Consider the following 21,527-nt stretch of genomic DNA (forward strand, 5'->3'; position numbering starts at 1 on the left):
CCAGGTTTCAGGGTGTTTTTGTGTGGGACCAGGGCGTCAGGCCGACGTGGCGAACGTGCCCGGGCCTCCCCATATCCACCGCAGATTTGGGCTGGATATGAGGGGTGCCGGTCAGCCCAAGCGTTTGAGCCCGGTTTGAGAGGCACGGGTGGGTCGGGTAATTTTGATCTATCATTGCTCGGACGGCCCGTCCGGGAGTTTGAGGAGCCCGACTTTAGACTCTCTTAGTTTCTGTTGTTGATTTGTTGTTAGCTTCCTGTAGGACATTGTATCACCTGCTTGGTTTGTGAATCCTTAGTTTTCTTTGTTTTTCCTTCTGTTTGTAAGTTGTGGTTCGCTGTGATTATACCTGGCCATGGGAAATCCGACCCGAAATAGTCCAACCCGGCCGGCCGGTCTTGCCCATGGGCCGGGCCTGCGCCTAGATTTTGAGCCCTAATGCTAGGGCAGACCGGGCCTGGGATTGACATACGTGCGTTTTAGGGAAGAGGCCCAGCCAAAGACCCGAGGCCTGACAGGCTTTCCCACTGATGGTCCGGGCCTAGGCCTGAAATTTAGGCCCGAAGACTGGATCGGGCCTGGTTTACTGCTGCAGGCTTTTTTAGGCCCGGCCCGAGTTATGGCCAGGATCACAGCTATAGTTATGGCCTCGTCGTGAGTCTTTGTTCCAAAAATAATAATAAATGTGGGCTGGAGAGGTTTAGTATACTCGCTCGTGTCAGTTCTGTGGCCGAAGCATGCAGGTTTTCCGCTTCGTGCAAGCCCAACTGGACAACAGCCTCGCCTGCAACTGAAAGCTAAAGTGGCCCCAATGCTGAGGTGCAAGTGCACGGTCCATATAGTGGCATTTGTTCTGAAGCAAGTCATCCCTCCTCCACCGATCGACCTGCAAAAACGGCGAAAGCCGTAGCAGATATGATGCAAACGGGGTAGGGAAAGATGCATCTCGCGTTTCCATTATTGATGAGGGCAATATCAAACGCCCGTAAAAACTCACTGATACGCAAATTAACTAAGCAAAAATGATCCGTTGAAAGAAAAGAAAAAACACTCAGCAAAAATGATCGGTCGCCACCAATCAACCATGCCTGAACACGGGCACGTACTCCAGCAACAGCCATCGGTCGGTGCAATGGAAATTGGCGGAGCTCTAATGTCAGTCGCAGAGTCGCTGAGCGGTGCAGTTCCGAACTTGCTGCCGCGAGCGGCAGGCTCGATCAGACAGCTTCGCTTGCGTCCACAATTTTGACGGTGGAGGTGTCGGCGAGAAGCGAGCCCCGGCACAGCGGGCAGCTGGGATGCGAGCACAGCCACGCGTCCACGCACTCTGGGTGGAAGCAGTGCCCGCACCGCGGCAGCGCCTTCACCCTCTCTCCGTCCGCGAACTCGCCGAGGCATATCGGGCACTGCGTCTCGTCGTCCTCGCGGCCAGGGGACGCCGACGGAGGACGACTGTACGGCGTCACGGGCAAGCCGGCTATCGCGGCCGCGTCGAGGCCAGCCACCGCGGAGGGGGCACCGGGCGCCGCAGCGGAGGAAGACGGGGACGAGGAGGGGTAGGAGAAGGAGCTGGGAAGCGTGGCGTCGGTGTTGTATCGGCGGCACACCCAGCGGAGGTAGACGCAGACGCCCACGAAGAAGACGAGGACGGCGAAGAGCGTCGCGAGCAGCGGCACGCCGCGGCCGCCGCGCACGGAGAAGTTGCCGTCGTCCACGTCCCCGTAGCGCCACCGCAGCGCCTGCGACGCCTCCTGCGCGGCCATGCCACTGCTTCCTCTTCCTCTTCCTCCTCGACCGTTTCCTTCTCTGCCGTGGCGAGACAAAACTAGGCGCGCGCGCGCGTTGGCGGCCGGGCTAGCTGCACGTCGGCACGGGCTGCGTTGCTTTCCTGGGCCTGCTACGTAGTGCTTCCCCAGTGTGCGCTCATCAGATCAAGTAGTATTCAAGTGGACGGCCGGTGCGTGCGATTCGTGTGATGGGGGGCGGTTTTAAGCTTTCCCGCCGCCCGGATCTCGCGCCAAAAGTGGCCATTTCCTCTTACAGGTTTGACGAGTGCCATATCCCGGGTAATTCAATGTGGCAGCGACTGTCCGCGCGATGGCGTTCATGGAGAGTGGGGCTCGACAGGGACCCGAAAGAGAATTAGAATATAAAATGATGTCTCACGCAGGCGATTAAGTTGTTCTTAGCTTGCAAACTTGTATAATTCTGGAAGCATCTTAGTTGATCGATGTTCCTCCTTATCAAGGCCCTGTGGCTGTCATGAGGTCGCGCTAGTACGCCATTACGATGGCGGAACCACGGAACCAGAGTGTGCAAGTAATTGAAGCAAGGAACCATCTCGACGGACGGCCGGGGATTAATCAGTGTATGGGGTCATTTTCACCATAGCGCATAAACTGGGTGTTCTGTTTTCAGGCGTGTACTCCATACATATACTCGAGAAAGTTCACATGGCATCAGAGTTAGCAAGGTTCAGTGGACGTGGGCTACTCCTACTCTGTACACGAACAAATACTTGTCTTGTTCTTTCGGCTACCGGTACGAGATGATACTCGTTCAGTAAGGTTGGGTGCAGTGCCACTGCACGCCAAGGCCGAAGGAAGAACCTACTAGTATATTTTTGGTATTTCCGAGCTCAAAAGAAGCCATTCACATGGAAAGAAATACTGTAACGCCAGATGTTTAACCTCTTGGCACATGGGCGATGGTAACAAACGGCAGAAAGAGAAGTAGGCACTCTGCCAAATTGCTCGGGCTGGCGCGATACAATTCTCAAAGCCATGTACCAGGGGCGGAGCCAAGAAGTTTTGCCAATGGGTTCACTAAAAATTTGGGAATGAACTAACTATTGTCTGTAGTGGCAGAGGCTGCTAATAAATCCAGGCTCTCCCAAAATCCTTCACAACTTATCCAAGGTTGATTGACCGAAGTAAAAATAGTAAGTTTATTTGCCTTGCACCGTTAATTTAGCAAGAGCGGTAATTCCATCAGGACCAAACTCAGATAGCTTCAGTAAGCTCCTCAACACATAACTCTTCTCCCAATCCAAATCTTGCTTTATTAAGACTATATTCTGAAATTCCCTTCGGATTAGTCAGAATATGACAACTAATTTAAACATGTTTCTATTTGAATAATGGCTATGTGGGACTAGCAGTAGCACATCATTTGTTTGCCTGCGTATAAGGGTGGCTTTGAAGTACTTGCTTTATTATCTTATCTTGACATAGTGATTCTTCTTTTTTCAATCAGATAATTAAGGTTGGATAAGATTTGTACAAGAGGGACAGGATATGCTATCGCGGGTACTAATATTTTGAATAGCAATTGCCGGCTTGCCGCTGCCGGTTGCCAGCGTGAGGGCGGTGAGAGAGATGATACCAATATTTTGTATGCCAGCTTGCCGCTACCATCTGCGAGCGTGAGGGCGATGAAAGAGACAAGAGTATTCAGATTTATTTTCCATTCGCAAAAAAGATTTATTTGCTTTTGTCCATTATGGTGGTGAAGCAGCTCGATCTAATTAAAGATCATGCCGCTAGTCTGCTGCAAGCTACCAAATTGATTTATTTTATTTGGGCATGCACAACTTGCATTGAATACATGGATTAAAAAGGTTTTTTGTCCAGTGTAGCTAGCAACTCAATGGGTTCAACCATGATTTTTTGTTGGGTTCAGGCATCGAGAACATGTAAAGCACTACTTTATCAGCTAAATTTTGTTGGTGTCATCTGCACCCAATGCTGCTAGGCTACCAACGCCAATGGAGAGGAAGCTAGGAGGCCGCGTGCCAATCAAGTTATTATCCGTTCACCTGTCCTGCAACACATCAACATGTATGAATATTTTTTGCAGAGTTCAAGATCCTGAAAATCCATTCTTCCTTTATAATATATACACACCATCAAATTCAACTCATGCAGTCTGCCCCGTCTGTGTCTTGCATGATCATGTATTTGGCCTTGGTAAGTGTATTTTTTGATTAAAGTGCTTAATTCATGGCGTTTCAACGGGTCAGGCTAAAACAAAGCCATGAAGGAGGCCCCTCTCCCCCTCCAGTGCAGGAGCTCTGGCTGCTGGAGAAGGAGCTCTAGGGACTGATCGTTAGTCAATCGAAGGCGTTTGACCCGTGAAATCCCTCTAGTGTGACCTGCAAACGAGGATGCAAAAAGAAATGCGGGCACGCGTACCTCCTCGGGGTGACGAACTTCTGATGTGTAGGTGGGGCGAGGCGGCTGACGAGCTTCGATGCGTAGGTGGGGTGAGTTGGCGTCCTGGGCTTGGTGAAGTGATCTGCCCGCGTCCTTCTGCTCCTTTCTGGTCCCTCGAGTGTCTGGGTTGATCAGAAAGTAACGGGCAGGTTAAAACATGCACCTTTTTTTACATCAATGTAAACAAGCAGGCACCTGTACTAGATAATGTCAAAAGCACCGATGGTTCGTCGATAGCGGTTCGTGCATTATTGATAGGGGTATGCGGAGCCAGGAAGTTTTGCCCTTCACAACTTATCCAAGGTGGGGGCCAATGCCCCCCCCCCCCACCTTGACAGAAACGTCAGATTTGCATCACAACGAGAATGTCCATGTGTAGTGGGTGTGATCATCCATGACAACCAAGTAGTAGCAAAAACCGGAGTTGCTAATGACAGGGGAGAACCAAACATCACAGTGCAATAGCTGAAACGGAAAAGCGAAAACAAAGATCGAGGAGCTAAATGGCAGCCTCACGTGCTCACCTCCCCGCCGGTGAAGCCGCAGCGTCCGATTCCCTCATCCGCTGGTGGAAGTCAGCGATGTACTCACCCGCGACCTTGTCAATGTTGGCGTCGCACTTCCGTCAGCATGATGTGGGCCGAAACTGAACGTCAAACAGCAGTTCCCCATAAACCCTTGTTCGGTAGTCGAGCAACCCCTAGGGGATTCAATCAACCCAGGGGTTGGGTGATCCTTGCGCCGTCACCAAATTCCTGCTGAGATTTAAACCCCTAAGATCTCCTTGGCAGCCCCAAAACAACAACATAGAGTCAGAGGTATCAAAAGCAATCTTTTTCGTGAATACGCAAGCTGCGTATCTTTTCATTGATAGAAGGAGAGTACAAGCATGGGGTTGCAATGCTTACGAGGCCATGTACGCAAGAGGCATGGTACGAAAGCATAGGAGCAGACTAGATTGAAGGGGTTGCTCAGCCCCACAAACAAAAGCTAAGAGCTACTACAAGAGGAAATTGCCCCACATTGTCGGTAAATACAGGCTTCACCGTAAGTCTGTATAAAACAATATGCTTTGATCACCTCACCAAAGCGTATATTCCAACTCCGAGATGCTTACACCAGTCCATAGATGGATCACTGGAGTCTGCACACTTTGTTAGCACATTTAGGATCGACAAAACCTTCTGGTTGCATCATATAGAACTCTTCTTTAAGAAATCCATTAAGGAATGTAGTATTGACGTCCGTTTGCCAGATTTCATAATCATAAAATGCGGCAATCGCTAACATGATTCGAAAAGACTTAAGCATCGCTACAGATGAGAAAGTCTCATCGTAGTCAACCCCTTGAACTTGTCGAAAACCTTTTGCGATAAGTGGAGCTTTGTAGACAGTAACATTACCATCAGCGTCAATCTTCTTTTTGAAGATCCATTTATTCTCTATGGCTTCACTACTGCAGGATGCTGCTAACACGACACTATGATCAGAGACCCTTTGACGAAACTGTGTGTGATGCATTAATCGCAAACGGTGATGTAAAAAACGTCAAAAAAGATGCAAAACATTTGCGATGAATGATACATCAAACAGGGTTCAGATTTTAGTTGTGTGTGCAATGAGGGGCATACGGTTGATCTGTACGAACTGTTTGCGATGAGACAGAACAACAGAAACGGGCAGCCAGATCAAGGTGTGTGCGATATACGGCATACAGTTCACTCCGATGAACCGTTTGCGATGATTGAGGTGAACTCAAACGAATCGGCGTAACAAGATGTGTGTGATACTTGGCAAACAGGTCGGCAATCGGAGTTGTGTGAGATCATTATAGCCAGCCCATACGGTCTTTTTTTGTGAATTGTGTGCTCGTTAGGGCACACAGTTCAACAAACCAACCTGTTGGCGATAATGTAGAAAATCTCTATCGAATACATATTACTAACCGTCTGCGATGAGATTGACAAGATAAATAGAGATATATACAGTCTGCTTAATTTAGTCCTTCTTGTTGTTGTTGTCGGATGGCCCCGCGACATCGTCTTGGCGAGGACGCTTCTTGCCGCTGACCATTGGCTTTTCATCGTCGCCGCCGTCGTCATCGTTGTTGCTGTCGTCGTCCTCCTCCTCCTCGTTCGACCATTCCTCCTCCTCATCAATATCGCCCTCTTCTTCGTCCTCCGACGGCTCCTCGTCCGTCTGGTTTTCATCTGACGACTCCTGAGGCGGCGTCCCTTCCAAGAACCAGATATAATCGAGGTTTGGGGTTGACGCCAGACTCATGTAAGACGAGCGGGATGATTCCGATATTCACCTATCATCGGGTGCCAGACTGCTGGCCGAACTATCATCCTCGCTGTCGCTCGACATGGCTGCAGAGTGTGTGCCAGTGTGTGGTGCGGCCTGCCGGGGACGATGAAGATGATGGACACTTAAGCGGGGTATGCAGAGAAGAGGAACTGCCAATTGAAGCGGGGATTGAAGCGGGGGTTGACGTATTATCTAACCACTGATATAATCAACCGCAATTATTTGTACCCAGTCGCTCCAAATTCTCGGGGTTGCGCAGGACTCCTATTGGCTATTTGGCTGGTTTCCTTTTTTAGGACAAAAACAAGGAACGAGTTTTGGGATTATGCACCGGTACCGGTACGAATGGAGTAGGACAGTTGGCAAGCAATACATTGAGCTCTTCTTATTGATAAAGCCAGTAATAATCAAACTAGAAAGGAAAAGAAAAAAGACAAAGAAAAATATCTGCATGAATCTTCGCGTAACATCAATGGCATAGGACCTAGATGTGCATTACTTAGAGCACATCTAGATGTGCTTTAGCAATACTATCAAACAAAACCCCTAATCATCATTGCAAACAGTGCATAGAACATGGCTAATGCGACAACCACAACTACACATGCTAGTTCCTTCTTGTCTCTTGCTTTCATCTGTTGCATGTGATTGATTCTTTCTTGCTTCATCATACTGATTGTACATTCCAGATCAGCCAGTTTCTTCTTCAGCTTTACGTTATCTTCTGCGAGCTTGGTGATAACACTCCAAGCCCTGCCATGCCATTCTTCATCCAGCCAGTTAACAAAGGCACAAGCCTCATATCCCTGCCAATGTTAAATAGTATTCTGGATGAGCGGTGGCATTAACTGAAGTAAAATGATGAACTTAATTAGCACTAACCTCTAAGGGGCAACTGAGAAACCGCCTGCCAATGTCGAATCCCTCTATGCATACACGTCGAGTGGGAGTGTGCCCGTGCACACAACTCAGCTTTTGGTACTTCTCGGTGGCGCAAAACTCTGAGTCGAACTCGTGTTGCGGGAGTCTGGAGTCAAGCTCCGGATCCGGCAGCAGATCGCTTTCCTGGGGGGGGGTCATTCAGGACGGATTCAGCAAGGAGCTATACTTTGGACATGCTAAAAAGATCAGGATAGATTGGAACCTGACAGGACGGTTCGGATCCGTAGTACACCTGCCTTCTGATGACCTTAGGCAAGTACTCGGCGACCGCCGTTGTGGCGACGATATGAGCAGGAGCAGCCGCACGGAAACCATCAGCACCACTCGTCCGCATTCCCCCAATGTCAGGACCACGCGAGGGAATTTGGAGGCTATGTAAGGATTTGGGGGAAATGGGGAAACTGTGGAGATAAGCTAACGGTCGGGAACTACTTATGGCACTATATGTTGTATACGGCACACTATTTATACATGTCGTTTGTGTTAGGTATTACAACGTCACACACGATTTCCGGACCAAACCGTGTGAGAAGACAACGTAGGTTAGACACGATTGTCGTTACATAACTGTATGTGATGCACTACCCTGTCCATATAATTGAGTTATAGTGAGATACCGTGTAAACAGTCGCTCTGCTAATATCCGTCAAAAAAACAACCGCTCTGCGGATATCCGTAAAAAAAACAGCCGCTCTGCATATAGAGATGGCGGCGGTGGCCTAGGCAGCGGCTATCGGAGAAGAGGTCAATCCTCGGTCGGTGGGCGGTGGCGGTGTCATAGGAAGTCAATCCTTGGTCTGCGGCGGGAGATAGGAGGGGCTCAACCATCGAGATTGGCGGCGGTGTGATTCGAGCACATCCATCGCGGTCGATAGCGGGATAGTGGAGGTCAAACTTTAGGCGGCAGCCGCACTAAGCTTGCTCCTCGACCCTGCTGTCTCGGCGTGCCGCCGCATCGCGCTTGTCTGTCTGCTGGGTGGAGGTCGCCGCGCGGCTAATTAATTAAGGTATTATTTTCGTGAGTGGCTTAATTAAGGTATTCAATTCCTAAGGGTAGTGTTGTACTAGTACTCTGTGTGTAAATTGACTATCCATTAATTTTTGTCATTGCACGTCTGGATAACAACATGTAGCGCCCTCAGTAATTATTAAAATAAAACCTTGTGATTTATGCACGCATCTTTGGGCAACAGTTAATCCGTGTATTAATGTTGTAATGTTGTTGTTTTGTTTTTAATTACCATTCGTGTGCTGCAGATGGGACGATCTCGATGGATGAAGAATCGGAAAACCGCAGATTTTATCAGTGGCGTGACAGGGTTCATGAATTTGGCTGAAAGTACAAAGAGGAGAATTGGTGATGCGGGTTACATCATGTGTCCATGTACTGATTGTGCCAATACAGAGTCACATGAAGTTGCAGATGTCCATATGCACTTAGTCTCTAGGGGATTCATGGATGGATATACACGTTGGACCAGACACGGTGAAGAGGAGGTCATGGATGAAGATACCCAGGGCAGCGAGATGCCAAACCCCGATCAGTGTCACATGGATGTTGAATCTAACATCAGGGCAGAGGCGTCAAACTACCAATGGAACACCGGAAAGCCGAAACGCCCACTGGAAAACCAAGACGTTGACGCAGATGACAACGATCTTGATATGCCAGATTTTGCTGCTATGATTGCAGATTTCGAGGGCCCAAAAAAGGATATCATTGGGTACAAGGATCTGCCAACCATTGATGCAGACCCCAAGAAAGAATTGTATCCAGGTTGCAAAAAGAAATATTCCAGGTTGAGTGCCACCCTGGCGCTTCTCAGATTTAAAGCAGCAAACGGTCTATCGAACAAGGGCTTCACAAAGATGTTAGGTCTTTTCAAAGAAATTCTTCTGGAAGATAATGTGCTCCCCAGAAGCACGAATGAAGCAAAGAAAATTGTTTGCCCATTGGAACAGGAAGTACAGAAGATACACGCTTGTGTGAATGATTGTATATTGTACTGTGGTGAGTACAAAGATTTGTGTGCATGTCCCACATGCAAGCATGCACGATACAAGCGCAGGAGAGCAAAGGACAAGTACAAATTGGATGACGAGATCAAGACAGGAATCCCGTTCAAGGTTGCTTGGTACTTTCCTTTAATTCCAAGGTTGAGGCGTTTGTTTGCAAACCCTAGAGACGCAAAGAGGTTACAATGGCATCATGATGAGCAAACTGCGGATAGGTTTATGAGGCACCCGAAAGATGGGGCTCGGTGGGAATTAATCGACAAAAAGTTTGAAAAATTTGCCAAGGATCCTAGAAGTATAAGGCTTGGGGAGTGTACTGACGGGATGAATCCTTTTGGCGATATGAGCACCAATCACAGCACATGGCCGGTGCTTCTGTGCATATATAACCTAGCTCCTTGGTTGTGTATGAAGAAAAAATACATTATGATGTCAATGATTAACCAAGGCCCGAAGCAACCTGGAAATGACATCGACATTTACTTTCAGCTACTGGTAGAAGAACTGCTGACAGTGTGGATAGATGCACATGTTGTAAAATGTTATGATTCTTACAGAAAGGAGATTTTCAATCTACATGCGATGCTGGTACACACCATTCAAGATATGCCGGCATTAGGCAACACATCGGGGCAGAAAACAAAGGGAGATGTAGGATGTGTCACATGCATGGATAGGATAGCTAGCAGAAGACTTCCCAACTCGTGCAAAACAGTGTATTTGCGTCATCGTAGGTTCTTGCGGAAAAATCACCCATACCGAAAGATGAAAGCTGAATTTGTTGGTACGGGAGAGGCAAGTGCGGGCCCAAGACCCTATGATGGGGAGGTGGTCCACAACATGGCTAAAAAAATTAATGTTGTGCTTGGCAAGAACCACCCTTTGACGGTGAAACAAACACCCAAGGGTCAAGTGTTTAAGAAGAAATCGGTGTTCTGGAAATTACCTTACTGGGAGATTCTACATGTACGTCACTGCATCGATGTCATGCACGTAGAGAAGAACGTATGTGAAAGCATCCTTAGTACTCTGCTCAAGATTAAAGGTAAAAGAAAGGATGGTGACGGTTGACGGCTCGATATGCTTGCTGATCAATCAAAACGCAAGAGTGAAGCAGAAGATAATGACAAATTCATCAAAGCTCGCCAGAGTTACAATTTCAGTACAAAAGAAGCAACACAGTTCTTCACCTATTTGTTGTCAGTTAAGACACCCTCTTCCTACTGCGGAAACATCAGAAGTCTCGTGGATGTGAGCTCAGGTAAAATGAAGTTGGGACGCATGAAGTCACATGATTGCCACGTAATGTTGACACAAATCCTCCCGGTGGCCATCAGGAATCTGATGGACAAAGATATAAGAAACACACTCATTGACCTCCGTGATTTCTTCAACCAACTATGGTAGAAAGTTGTAAATCCTAAAGAGTTGGATCATATGCAAGATGATATTGCAAGAACATTGTCCAACCTAGAGATATTTTCCCCACCGTCATTCTTTGATGTCATGGTCCATCTCACTGTGCACCTTGTCGACGAGATAAATTATTGTGGTCCTATATTTGTTCGCAACATGCATCCCTTCGAGCGGTTCATGGGAATACTGAAGCGCTTTTGTCGGAACCGAAACCATCCAGAGGCAAGCATCCTATAAGGTTATACCATGGAGGAGGTGGTTGAGTTTTGCACCGAATACATGAAACAAATACCTATAGGTTTCGCCACGAGGGAAGGCTGAAAGGTAAGGCGGTCCTTGCTGGCACGCAAATGGCAGCACCCGGAGAATTGGCAGAGAAAGCCCATTTGACGGTACTGCTTAACAACCTAGTTCTCATCGCTTGTGCCGAAGAACACTTGGCAGAGATACGCCAAGCTTGTTACCAATGGTGCCTTCATCAGATGTGGAGATGAAGGAGCACACTAAGAACTACGCCGAATGGCTGAAGAATCGTTTGGCACAAGGATCCATCGATGACATTACTACGTGGTTGGAACAAAAGCCATCACCTACGGTGTTGACGTACCAAGCATATGACATAAATGGATACACGTTCTACACTAAGGAACATGATCAAAAGCCTCGGATCGGAACAACTCTGTTTGAATAGAATGCACGACTGTAAATGAAGATGATAAAAGGGTATACTGTGGAACCATCAAAGAGATTTGGGAGCTTGACTATGTGAAAGTTGAGGTGGCATTATTCAGGTGCGCATGGATCCCTCTTGGTCAGGTAAGGATTGATGAGTACAGGAAGACACGTGTTAACAAGATAACGATGGCATATCACGCGAACCCATTCATTCTTGCCAGCGATGCAACCCAGATTTTCTTTGTGGAAGACCCCTTGCATAAGTACTGCCATTTAGTGATGCATGGGAAGAGAAGGGTACTGGGTGTCGACGATGTTGCCGATGAGGATGGGTACGATGAATTTGATGAGTTGCCAGCCAAGGGATCACGCACCCGTGTAACAGAGCAGCGTTAAATCATCAAAAAAACCAAGTTCATTCGGGGTCAACTTAATGATCCCAGTTCCCCCATGTACATGGGAATTAAGCCATAACACTAGTCTTTATGCCTACCCTGCAACTTCATTCGTTCAATTTAGAACTGTCGCGTGTACTGAATTTGTGAGTTATGTCCGGTTTTCTGTTGATGTAAGAACCATTAATATGTTGACCTTGATATGCTGTCAGCTCATGCAATGAATATGAACTGGTTTTTGTTATTATTATTATATCATAGAGGTAGCACACTCAATTGATCTCACTGAAGGAAATATGCCCTAGAGGCAATAATAAAGTTGTTATTTATATTATCTTATATCATGATAAATGTTTATTATTCATGCTAGAATTGTATTAGCTGGAAACTTAGTACATGTGTGAATACATAGACAAAACAAAGTGTCCCTAGTATGCCTCTACTTGACTAGCTTGTTTATCAAAGATGGTTATGTTTCCTAACCATAGACATGTGTTGTCATTTGATGAACGGGATCACATCATTAGGAGAATGACGTGATGGACATGACCCATTCGTTAGCTTAGCATTATGATCGTTACAGTTTCATTGCTACTGCTTTCTTCATGACTTATACATGTTCCTCAAACTATGAGATTATGCAACCCCGAATACCGGAGGAACACTTTGTGTGCTATCAAACGTCACAATGTAAATAGGTGATTATAAAGATGCTCTACAGGTGTCTCCGAAGGTATTTGTTGGGTTGGCATAGATCGAGATTAGGATTTGTTACTCCGTGTTTCGGAGAGGTATCTCTGGGCCCTCTCGGTAATGCTCATCACTATAAGCCTTGCAAGCAATGTGACTAATGAGTTAGTTGCAGGATGAAGTATTATGGAACGAGTAAAGAGACTTGCCGGTAACGAGATTGAACTAGGTATGATGATACCGACGATCGAATCTCGGGCAAGTAACATATCGATGACAAAGGGAACAACATATGTTGTTATGCGGTTTGATCGATAAAGATCTTCATAGAATATGTAGGAGCCAATATGAGAATCCAGGTTCTGCTATTGGTTATTGACCGGGGATGTGTCTCGGTCATGTCTACATAGTTCTCGAACCCGTAGAGTCCGCACGCTTAACGTTCGATGACGATTTGTATTATTAGTTATGTGATTTGATGACCGAAGCTTGTTCGGAGTTCCGGATGAGATCACGGACATGACGAGGAGTCTCGAAATGGTTGAGAGGTAAAGATTCATATATTGGAAGGTTTCATTTGGAAATTAGAATGGTTCTGAGTGGTTTGGGCATTTTTCCGGAGTACTAGGAGGTTACCGGAACCCCCCGGGAGAAGTTACGGGCCTTATGGGCCATAAGAAGGAAGCACACCAGCCCACAAGGGGCTGGTGCGCCCCCCCCTTGGGCAGGAGGCTGATTAGGACTAGGTGAAGGGGGCTAGCCCCCCTTTCCTTCTCCTTCTCTCTTCCCCCTTTCCTACTCCATATGGGAGGTGGAATCCTAGTAGGACTCCACACCTTGCCGCCCCCCTAGGGCCGGATGCCTCTCCCTCTCCCTCCTTTATATACTGGGGCAGGGGGCACCCTAGAACACTCAAGTTTTTTCTTTGCCGTGTGCGGTGCCCCCCTCCACAGTTACACACCTCGATCATATCGTCGTAGTGCTTAGGCGAAGCCCTGCGCCGGTAACTTCATCATCATCGTCGCCACGCCGTCGTGCTGAAGAAACTCTCCCTCGGCCTCAACTGGATCAAGAGCTCGAGGGACGTCATTGAGCTGAACGTGTGCTGAACGTAGAGGTGCCGTACATTCGGTACTTGGATCGGGTGGATTGTGAAGACGTTCGACTACATCAACCGCGTTACTAAACGCTTCCGCTTTCAGTCTACGAGGGTACGGGGACACACTCTTCCCGCTCGTTGCTATGCATCTCCTAGATAGATCTTGTGTGATCCTAGGTAAATTTTTGAATTACTACATTCCCCAACAGTGGCATCAGAGCCAGGTCTATGCGTAGATGTTATATGCACGAGTAGAACACAAAGAGTTGTGGGCGATAATAGTCATACTGCTTACCAGCATGTCATACTTTGATTCGGTGGTATTGTTGGATGAAGCGGCCCAGACCGACATTACATGACCGCGTTTATGAGACTGGTTCTACCGCCATGCTTTGCACACAGGTGGCTAGTGGGTGTTTGTTTCTCCAATTTTATTTTAATCGAGTGTGACTACGCCCGGTCCTTGTTGAAGGTTAAAACAGCACACTTGACGAAAAATCGTTGTGGTTTTCATGCATAGGTAAGAACGGTTTTTGCTAAGCCCGTAGCAACCACGTAAAACTTGCAACAACAAAGTAGAGGACGTCTAACTTGTTTTTGCAGGGCTTGTTGTGATGTGATATGGTCAAGACGTGATGATATATAAATTGTTTTATGAGATGATCATGTTTTGTAACAGTTATCGGCAACTGGCAGGAGCCATATGGTTGTCGCTTTATTGTATGAAATGCAATCGCCATGTAATTGCTTTACTTTATCACTAAGCGGTAGCGATAGTCGTAGAAGCAATAGTTGGCGAGACGACAACGATGCTTCGGTGGAGATCAAGGTGTCAAGCCGGTGACGATGGTGATCATGACGGTGCTGTGGAGATGGAGATCAAAGGCACAAGATGATGATGGCCATATCATATCACTTATTTTGATTGCATGTGATGTTTATCTTTTATGCATCTTATTTTGCATAGTACGGCGGTAGCATTATAAGATGATCCCTTACTAAATTTCAAGGTATAAGTGTTCTCCCTGAGTATGCACCGTTGCGACAGTTCATCGTGTCGAGACACCACGTGATGATTGGTGTGATAAGCTCTACATTCACATACAACAGGTGCAAGCTAGTTTTGCACATGCAGAATACTCGGGTTAAACTTGACGAGCCTAGCATATGCAGATATGGCCTCGGAACACTGAGACCGAAAGGTCGAGCGTGAATCATATAGTAGATATGATCAACATAGTGATGTTCACCATTGAAAACTACTCCATCTCACGTGATGATCGGACATGGTTTAGTCGATATGGATCACGTGATCATTTAGATGACTAGAGGGATGTCTATCTAAGTGGGAGTTCTTAAGTAATATGATTAATTGAACTTTAATTTATCATGAACTTAGTCCTGATAGTATTTGCATAACTATGTTGTAGATCAATAGCTCGCGTATAGCTTCCCTGTTTTATTTTTGATATGTTCCTAGAAAAATAAGTTCAAAGATGATAGTAGCAATGATGCGGACTTGGTCTGTGATCTGAGGATTATCCTCATTGCTGCACAGAAGAATTATGTCCTTGATGCACCGCTAGGTGACGGACCTATTGCAGGAGCAGATGCAGACGTTATGAACGTTTGACAAAGCTCGGTATGATGACTACTTGATAGTTTAGTGCACCATGCTTTACAGCTTAGAACCGGGACTTCAAAAACGTTTTGAACGCCACGGAGCATATGAGATGTTCCAAGAGCTGAAATTGGTATTTCAGACTCATGGCCGAGTCGAGAGGTATGAGACGTCTGACAAGTACTTTGCCTACAAGATGGAGGAGAATAGCTCAACCAGTGAGCATGTGCTCAGATTGTCTGAGTACTATAATCGCTTGGATCAAGTGGGAGTTAATCTTCCAGATAAAATAGTGATCGGCAGAGTTCTCTAGTCACTATCACCAAGTTATTGGAACTTCGTGATGAACTATAATATGCAAGGGATGACAAAAACGATTCCCAAGCTCTTCATGATGCTGAAATCGATGAAGGTAGAAATCAATAAAAGCATCAAATGTTGATGCTTGACAAGACCACTAGTTTCAAGTAAAAGGGCAAGGGAAAGAAAGGGAACTCCAAGAAGAATGGCAAGCAAGTTGCCACTCCCATGAAGAAGCCCAAAGCTAGACCCAAGCCTGAAACTGAGTGCTTCTACTGCAAAGGAAATTGTCACTGGAAGTGGAACTGCCCTAGATACTTGGCGGATAAGAAGGATGGCAAAGTGAACAAAGGTATATTGGATATACATGTTATTGATGTGTACTTTACTAGTGTTTATAGCAACCCCTCGGTATTTGATATTGGTTCAGTTGCTAAGAGTAGTAACTCGAAACGGGAGTTGCAAAATAAACAGAGACTAGTTAAGGGCGAGGGGATGATGAGTGGTGATTCCAAGGTTGATAAGATCACCATCACACACTCCCTTTACCTTCGGGATTAGTATTGAACCTAAAATAAATGTTATTTCGTGTTTGCGTGGAGCATGAATATGATTGGATCATGTTTACTGCAATACGGTTATTCATTTAAGTCAAAGAATAATTGTTGTTCTATTTACATGAATAAAACCTTCTATGGTCTTACACTCAATATAAATGGTTTATTGAATCTCGATCATAGTGATACACATATTCATAATATTGAAGCCAAAAGATGCAAAGTTAATAATGATAGTGCAACTTATTTGTGGCACTACTGTTTAGGTCATATTGGTGTAAAGCGGATGAAGAAACTCCATGCTGATGGGCTTTTGGAATCACTTGATTATAAATCACTTGATGCTTGCGAACCATGCCTCATGGGCAAGATGACTAAGACTCCGTTCTCCGGAACAATAGAGCGAGCAACTGACTTATTGGAAACAATACATACTGGTGTATGTGATCCAATGAGTGTTGAGGCTCGCGGCGGGTATCGTTATTTTCTGACCTTCACAGATGATTTGAGAAGATATGGGTATATCTACTTGATGAAACATAAGTCTGAAACATTTGAAAAGGTTGAAAGAATTTAAGAGTGAAGTGGAAAATCATCGTAACAAGAAAATAAAGTTTCTACGATCTGATCGCGGAGACGAATATTTGAGTTACGAGTTTGGTCTTCATTTGAAACAATGTGGAATAGTTTCGCAACTCACGCCACCTGGAACACCACAGTGTAATGGTGTGTCCGAACGTCCTAACTGTACTTTATTAGATATGGTGCGATCTATGATGTCTCTTACCGATTTATCACTATCATTTTGGGGTTATGCATTAGAGACAGCTGCATTCACGTTAAATAGGGCACCATCTAAATCCGTTGAGATGACACCATATGAACTGTGCTTTGGCAAGAAACCTAAGATGTCGTTTCTTAAAGTTTGGGGCAGCGATGCTTATGTGAAAAAGCTTCAACCTGATAAGCTCGAACCCAAATCGGAGAAATGCGTCTTCATAGGATACCCAAAGGAGACTGTTGGGTACACCTTCTATCACAGATCCGAAAGCAAGATATTCGTTGCTAAGAATGGATCCTTTCTAGAGAAGGAGTTTCTCTCGAAAGAAGTGAGTGGGAGGAAAGTAGAACTTCATGAGGTAATTGTACCTTCTCTCGATTTCGAAAGTAGTTCGTCACAGAAATCAGTTCCGGTGAAGCGTACAGCAATTAGTGAGGAAGCTAATGATTATGATCATGAAACTTCAGATCAAGTTGCTACTGAACCTCGTAGGTCAACCAGAGTAAGGTCTGCACCAGAGTGGTACGGGAATCCTGTTCTGGAGGTCATGTTACTTGACCATGATGAACCTACGAACTATGAGGAAGCGATGATGAGCCCAAATTCCGCAAAATGGCTTAAGGCCATGAAATCTGAGATGGGATCCATGTATGAGAACAAAGTATGGACTTTGGTTGACTTGCCCGATGATCGGCAAGCCATAGAGAATAAATGGATCTTCAAGCGGAAGACAGACGCTGATGGTAGTGTTACTATCTACAAAGCTCGACTTGTAACAAAAGGTTTTCGACAAGTTCAAAGTGTTGACTACGATGAGATTTTCTCAGTCGTAGCGATGCTTAAGTCTGTCCTAATCATGTTAGCAATTGCCACATTTTATGAAATCTGGCAAATGGATGTCAAAACCGCCTTCCTTAATGGACTTATTAAAGAAGAGTTGTATATGATGCAATCAGAAGGTTTTGTCGATCCTAAAATTGTTAACAAAATGTGCAAGCTCCAGCGATCCATCTATGGACTGGTGCAAGCATCTCGGAGTTGGAATATACGCTTTGATGAGTTGATCAAAGTATATAGTTTTATACAGACTTGCGGTGAAGCCTGTATTTACAAGAAAGTGAGTGGGAGCACTACAGCCTTTCTGATAAGTATATGTGAATGACATATTGTTGACCGAAAATGATGTAGAATTTTCTGGAAAGCATAATGGAGTGTTTGAAAAGAGTTTTTTAAAGAAATACCTCGGTGAAGCTACTTACATATTGAGCATCAAGATCTATAGATATAGATCAAGATGCTTGATAAGTTTTTTTCAATGAGTACATACATTGACAAGTTTTTGTAAATGTTCAAAATGGAACAGTCAAAGAAGAAGTTCTTTCCTGTGTTCCAAGGTGTGAAGTTGAGTAAAAACTCAAACCCGACCACGGCAGAAAATAGAAAGAGAATGAAAAGTCATTTCCTATGCCTCAGTCATAGGTTCTATAAAGTATGCTATGTTGTGTACCAGACCTTCTCACCATGAGTTTGGCAAGAGGGTACAATAGTGATCCAGGAGTGGATCACTGGACAACGGTCAAAATTATCCTTAGTGGAGTAAGGACATATTTCTCGGTTATGGAGGTGACAAAAAGTTCGTCGTAAAGGGTTACGTCGATGCAAGCTTTGACATTGATCCGGATGACTCTAAGTCTCAATCTGAATACATATTGAAAGTGGGAGCAATTAGCTAGAGTAGCTCCATGCAGAGCATTGTAGACGTAGAAAATTTGCAAAATACATACGGCTCTGAATGTGGCAGAACCGTTGACTAAACTTCTCTCACAAGCAAAACATGATCACACCTTAGTACTCTTTGGGTGTTAATCACATAGCGATGTGAACTAGATTATTGATTCTAGTAAACATTTTGGGTGTTAGTCACATGGAGATGTGAACTAATCACATAAAGATGTGAAGTATTGGTGCTAAATCACATGACGATGTGAACTAGATTATTGACTCTAGTCCAAGTGGGAGACTGAAGGAAATAGGCCCTAGAGGCAATAATAAAGTTGTTATTTATATTTCCTTATATCATGATAAATGTTTATTATTCATGCTAGAATTGTATTAACCGGAAAGTTAGTACATGTGTGAATACATAGACAAACAGAGTGTCCCTAGTATGCCTCTACTTAACTAGCTCGTTTATCAAAGATGGCTATGTTTCCTAACCATAGACATGTGTCGTCGTTTGATGAACAGGATCACATCATTAGGAGAATGATGTGATGGACAAGACCCATTCGTTAGCTTAGCATTATGATCGTTACAGTTTCAATGCTACTGCTTTCTTCATGACTTATACATGTTCCTCAGACTATGAGATTATGCAACTCCCGAATACCGGAGGAACACTTGTTCCTTAGCATTATAACTAATGAGTTAATTGCGGGATGAGGTATTATGGAACGAGTAAAGAGACTTGCCGGTAACGAGATTGAACTAGGTATGATGATACCGATGATCGAATCTCGGGCAAGTAACATACCGATGACAAAGGGAACAATGTATGTTGTTATGCGGTTTGACCAATAAAGATCTTCGTAGAATATGTAGGAGCCAATATGAGCACCCAGGTTCCGCTATGGGTTATTGACCAGAGATGTGTCTCGGTCATGTCTACATAGTTCTCGAACCCGTAGGGTCCGCACGCTTAACGTTTGATGACGATTTGTATTATGAGTTATGTGATTTGATGACCGGAGCTTGTTCGGAGTCCCGGCTGAGATCACGAACATGACGAGGAGTCTCAAAATGGTCGAGAGGTAAAGATTCATATGTTGGAAGGTTGCATTTGGACATCAGAATGGTTCCGAGTGGTTCGGGCATTTTTTCCGGAGTACCAGGAGGTTACCGGAACCCCTCGGGAGAAGTTATGGGCCTTATGGGCCATAAGAGGGAAGCACACCAGCCCACAAGGGGCTGGTGCGCCCCCCTTGGGCGGGAGGCCCATTAGGACTAGGAGAAGGGGGCGGGCCCCCCGTTTCCTTCTCCTTCTCTCTTCCCCCTTTCCTACTCCGTATGGGAGGTGGAATCCTACTAGGACTAGGGAGTCCTAGTAGGACTCCACACCTTGGCGCGCCCCTAGGGACGGCTGCCTCTCCCTCTCCCTCCTTTTTATACGGGGGCAAGGGGCACCCTAGAACACTCAAGATTTGTCTTAGCCACGTGCGGTGCCCCCTCCACAGTTACACACCTCGGTCATATCGTCGTAGTGCTTAGGCGAAGCCCTGCACCAGTAACTTCATCATCACCGTCGCCACGCCGTGATGCTGAAGAAACTCTCCCTCAGCCTCAACTGGATCAACAGCTCGAGGGACGTCATCGAGTTGAACGTGTGCTGAACGCGGAGGTGCCGTATGTTCTATACTTGGATTGGTTGGATCGTGAAGACGTTCGACTACATCAACCGCGTTACTAAACGCTTCCGCTTTCGGTCTATGAGGGTACGTGGACACACTCTTCCCGCTCATTTCTATGCATCTCCTAGATAGATCTTGTGTGACCGTAGGTAAATTTTTGAATTACTACGTTCCCCAACACTCACTACAGTATGTGTGAACAAAAATATGCAATCTGGTTTGCGAATAGCACACGGTTCATTGATGAAAGCCGTGTGTTGACCAAACGCCGCCACCCCGCCCACGGTCTGAGTCGTGCTTTCTGATTGGCTAGAACCCAAACCCCACGGATCGTACGTCTGCACTGTTGGATGCTCCCAGATCGAATGCAGATCCTCATCCCTTTCGACAGCACATGCAGTTCCGGTTGTAATTTTATTTTTATGCACAAAATGCACGTTAATCTCAAAAAATGTCTTAAATATAGCTAACGATACCTGAAATGCATTAGAAAATCAAACCCGTGGTATAATGGTGATTGCGTACCATGGAAATTTTTATGAGGCCAAACGATGAAGTCACCGACCAAAGGAGTTTGAATTGACACGTCTCCTTTTGGAAAACCATGATCCTTCATGTGAGATGCTCCGGTTTGGAAGGAGCGGTCATCAAAACTTGCGCCAAACTTTACCAATTTTTTTCCACGGGTCATGAGAGCACGCACATCGATTTTGATGATGTCCAAACCCCATCTGAATTTCCTGTAACTAAAATACCAACTAGGCCTACGCCAGTGGCCACACCTCACGGCCGAAATGTTTGAAACTTCTCCCCGCTTCTCTAACAAACAGATGAAAACTCACAAAGCGACACACAAATGATCTGTACACTTTCTTTGCTAGGCTGATAGTAAGGGGGTATCATAGCTAGTATCATGCATGCCAACTAGGCAATTTTGATGAGCTGTCATAGAATTAATTAAATGAAGAAAGAGAGGGTTAAGTATCATATCATGAAACCATATCATAATAAATGATATGCTACCATGTGTCATGCATGACAATATAAATAAAGTACTACATATGATACTAGCTACTATATGATACTATGCATTAGAGCAAGTAC

The 21,527-nt window shown here is 45.5% G+C and overlaps 1 protein-coding gene across 1 annotated transcript; it reads right to left on the bottom strand.

The window, feature by feature from the left end:
• Positions 1–930: 930 nt before the first annotated feature.
• LOC109776747 (RING-H2 finger protein ATL66) lies at positions 931–2,090 on the bottom strand. Its single transcript, XM_020335412.4, has one exon. The coding sequence runs from the start codon at positions 1,761–1,763 to the stop codon at positions 1,218–1,220; it is 546 nt and encodes a 181-aa protein (XP_020191001.1). The 5' UTR covers positions 1,764–2,090; the 3' UTR covers positions 931–1,217.
• Between the last annotated feature and the right edge of the window lie 19,437 nt (positions 2,091–21,527).

The sequence above is a fragment of the Aegilops tauschii genome, chromosome 3 (genome assembly GCF_002575655.3).
Source record: "Aegilops tauschii subsp. strangulata cultivar AL8/78 chromosome 3, Aet v6.0, whole genome shotgun sequence".
NCBI lineage: Eukaryota > Viridiplantae > Streptophyta > Magnoliopsida > Poales > Poaceae > Aegilops > Aegilops tauschii.

What these genes read in the sequence shown, in the direction of transcription:
- LOC109776747 (XM_020335412.4), bottom strand. Translation starts at nt 1,763, where the DNA reads ATGGCCGCGCAGGAGGCGTCGCAGGCGCTGCGGTGGCGCTACGGGGAC.